The following is a 1,267-nucleotide window of genomic DNA, read 5'->3' on the forward strand; positions in this document are numbered from 1 at the left end:
AGACACCCACGAGCAAGCACGAATGAAAGATCACGCGGCATGGCTTAGAGTTCCTAATAACAAGGGCAAGATGGTAACGGGAAGTTGTGATTTCAAGGGGCTTAATAAGAAAAAATATACATTTGGAATTTTACAATGCCTTTTTTTTTGTTGAATTTTTTTTTTTTTCTTTTTGCTTCTCTCTACACTTGTCACTAAATATATCTCTGCACTTTCACACACCCACCCCTTGCCCAGTAAAGCTTCAGGCCTGCAGGACACGCTTTCCTCACTCGCATACACAACCCTCACGCCAGCACCGGTGCACCAGGACTCTGTAAAAATTTCAATCACACTTTTTTTGTTGTTGTTGTTGGTTTTTTTTTCTTTTTTTTTTTTTTTTTTTTTTTTTAAACTGAGTCAATATAAACCTTGTTCAAAATGTTATGAAAAAATGTACATGTTTATACAAGGCAGGCTGCAGCAGAGCGCTGGCGTTCCACGCAGACATTCGGGTAGGGAGACGCTGGATTCTTGCACCTGGGTTATGCCCTTTCCACCCCCTCCCACGGAAACAGAAGCACCCTGCCCCGGTGAGCTCAACAACCCCTCCTGTTCCCTCCTCCCTCGGGACGTGGAGTACGGCCCAAAGCGAGCGCCGCAATCCAGCCCTGGGGAAGAGCAGGGTTTAGAAACACCCTCCTTTTCTTTCCATCGGAAACGGTAACCCCTCTGGGCCAGGCCAAAGAGATGCTGCTCTGTACAGGTGGAGTTGGGAGACGTCAGCTCATCATGTCGTTGCTGTTCACGCCGTAGGTGGAGTTCTTCATGGAGTCGTTCACCTCTCGCCTGAATGCCGACAGGTTTTGTGTAAACCTAAGGAAAAGGCAGAGCAGCGCGTTGGAGCAGGAGGTTGCACGTTCCTCCGGTGTTTTGCTCTGCACAAGGGCCACGGACTCTCCGGGCTGTGCTTTGGTGCTGAGCGATGGGCTCAGCGCACCAAAACCGGGGCTTTGGTCCGTACTGACCTGTCCCTGTTCTTGGTGAGGAGGTTGCGTTCGATGCCTTCCATGAGGTTCTCAAAGCAGAGGTGCATCGCCTGCTGCTTCTCCGGAGGCTGGCTGTTCACTATACTGTTCCTCAAGTCAGAGAAATACTGCGGGAGACGAGAAGGAGGGGTTAATTTTCAGAGGAATGGCCATGAAAGGCTCTCAGGATGAGAGAGGAAACTTCAGAGCTCTTCAGGAGACTTCTCCTGCCCTTATAAATGCAAGTTAACAGGATTCCT

General features: G+C 49.1%; 1 protein-coding gene across 1 annotated transcript in view; it reads left to right on the forward strand.

Moving 5' to 3' along the window:
- Positions 1-576, forward strand: part of PBDC1 (polysaccharide biosynthesis domain containing 1) — a gene marked incomplete at its 5' end in the record, with an annotated part of 2,183 nt that extends 1,607 nt beyond the window's left edge. The window contains one exon of the mRNA XM_010088216.1: positions 558-576. Coding sequence (XP_010086518.1) covers positions 558-576 — 19 coding nt within the window. The remainder of the gene's footprint in view (positions 1-557) is intronic.
- Between the last annotated feature and the right edge of the window lie 691 nt (positions 577-1,267).

This window comes from Pterocles gutturalis, unplaced genomic scaffold (genome assembly GCF_000699245.1).
Source record: "Pterocles gutturalis isolate BGI_N339 unplaced genomic scaffold, ASM69924v1 scaffold5847, whole genome shotgun sequence".
Lineage (NCBI taxonomy): Eukaryota > Metazoa > Chordata > Aves > Pterocliformes > Pteroclidae > Pterocles > Pterocles gutturalis.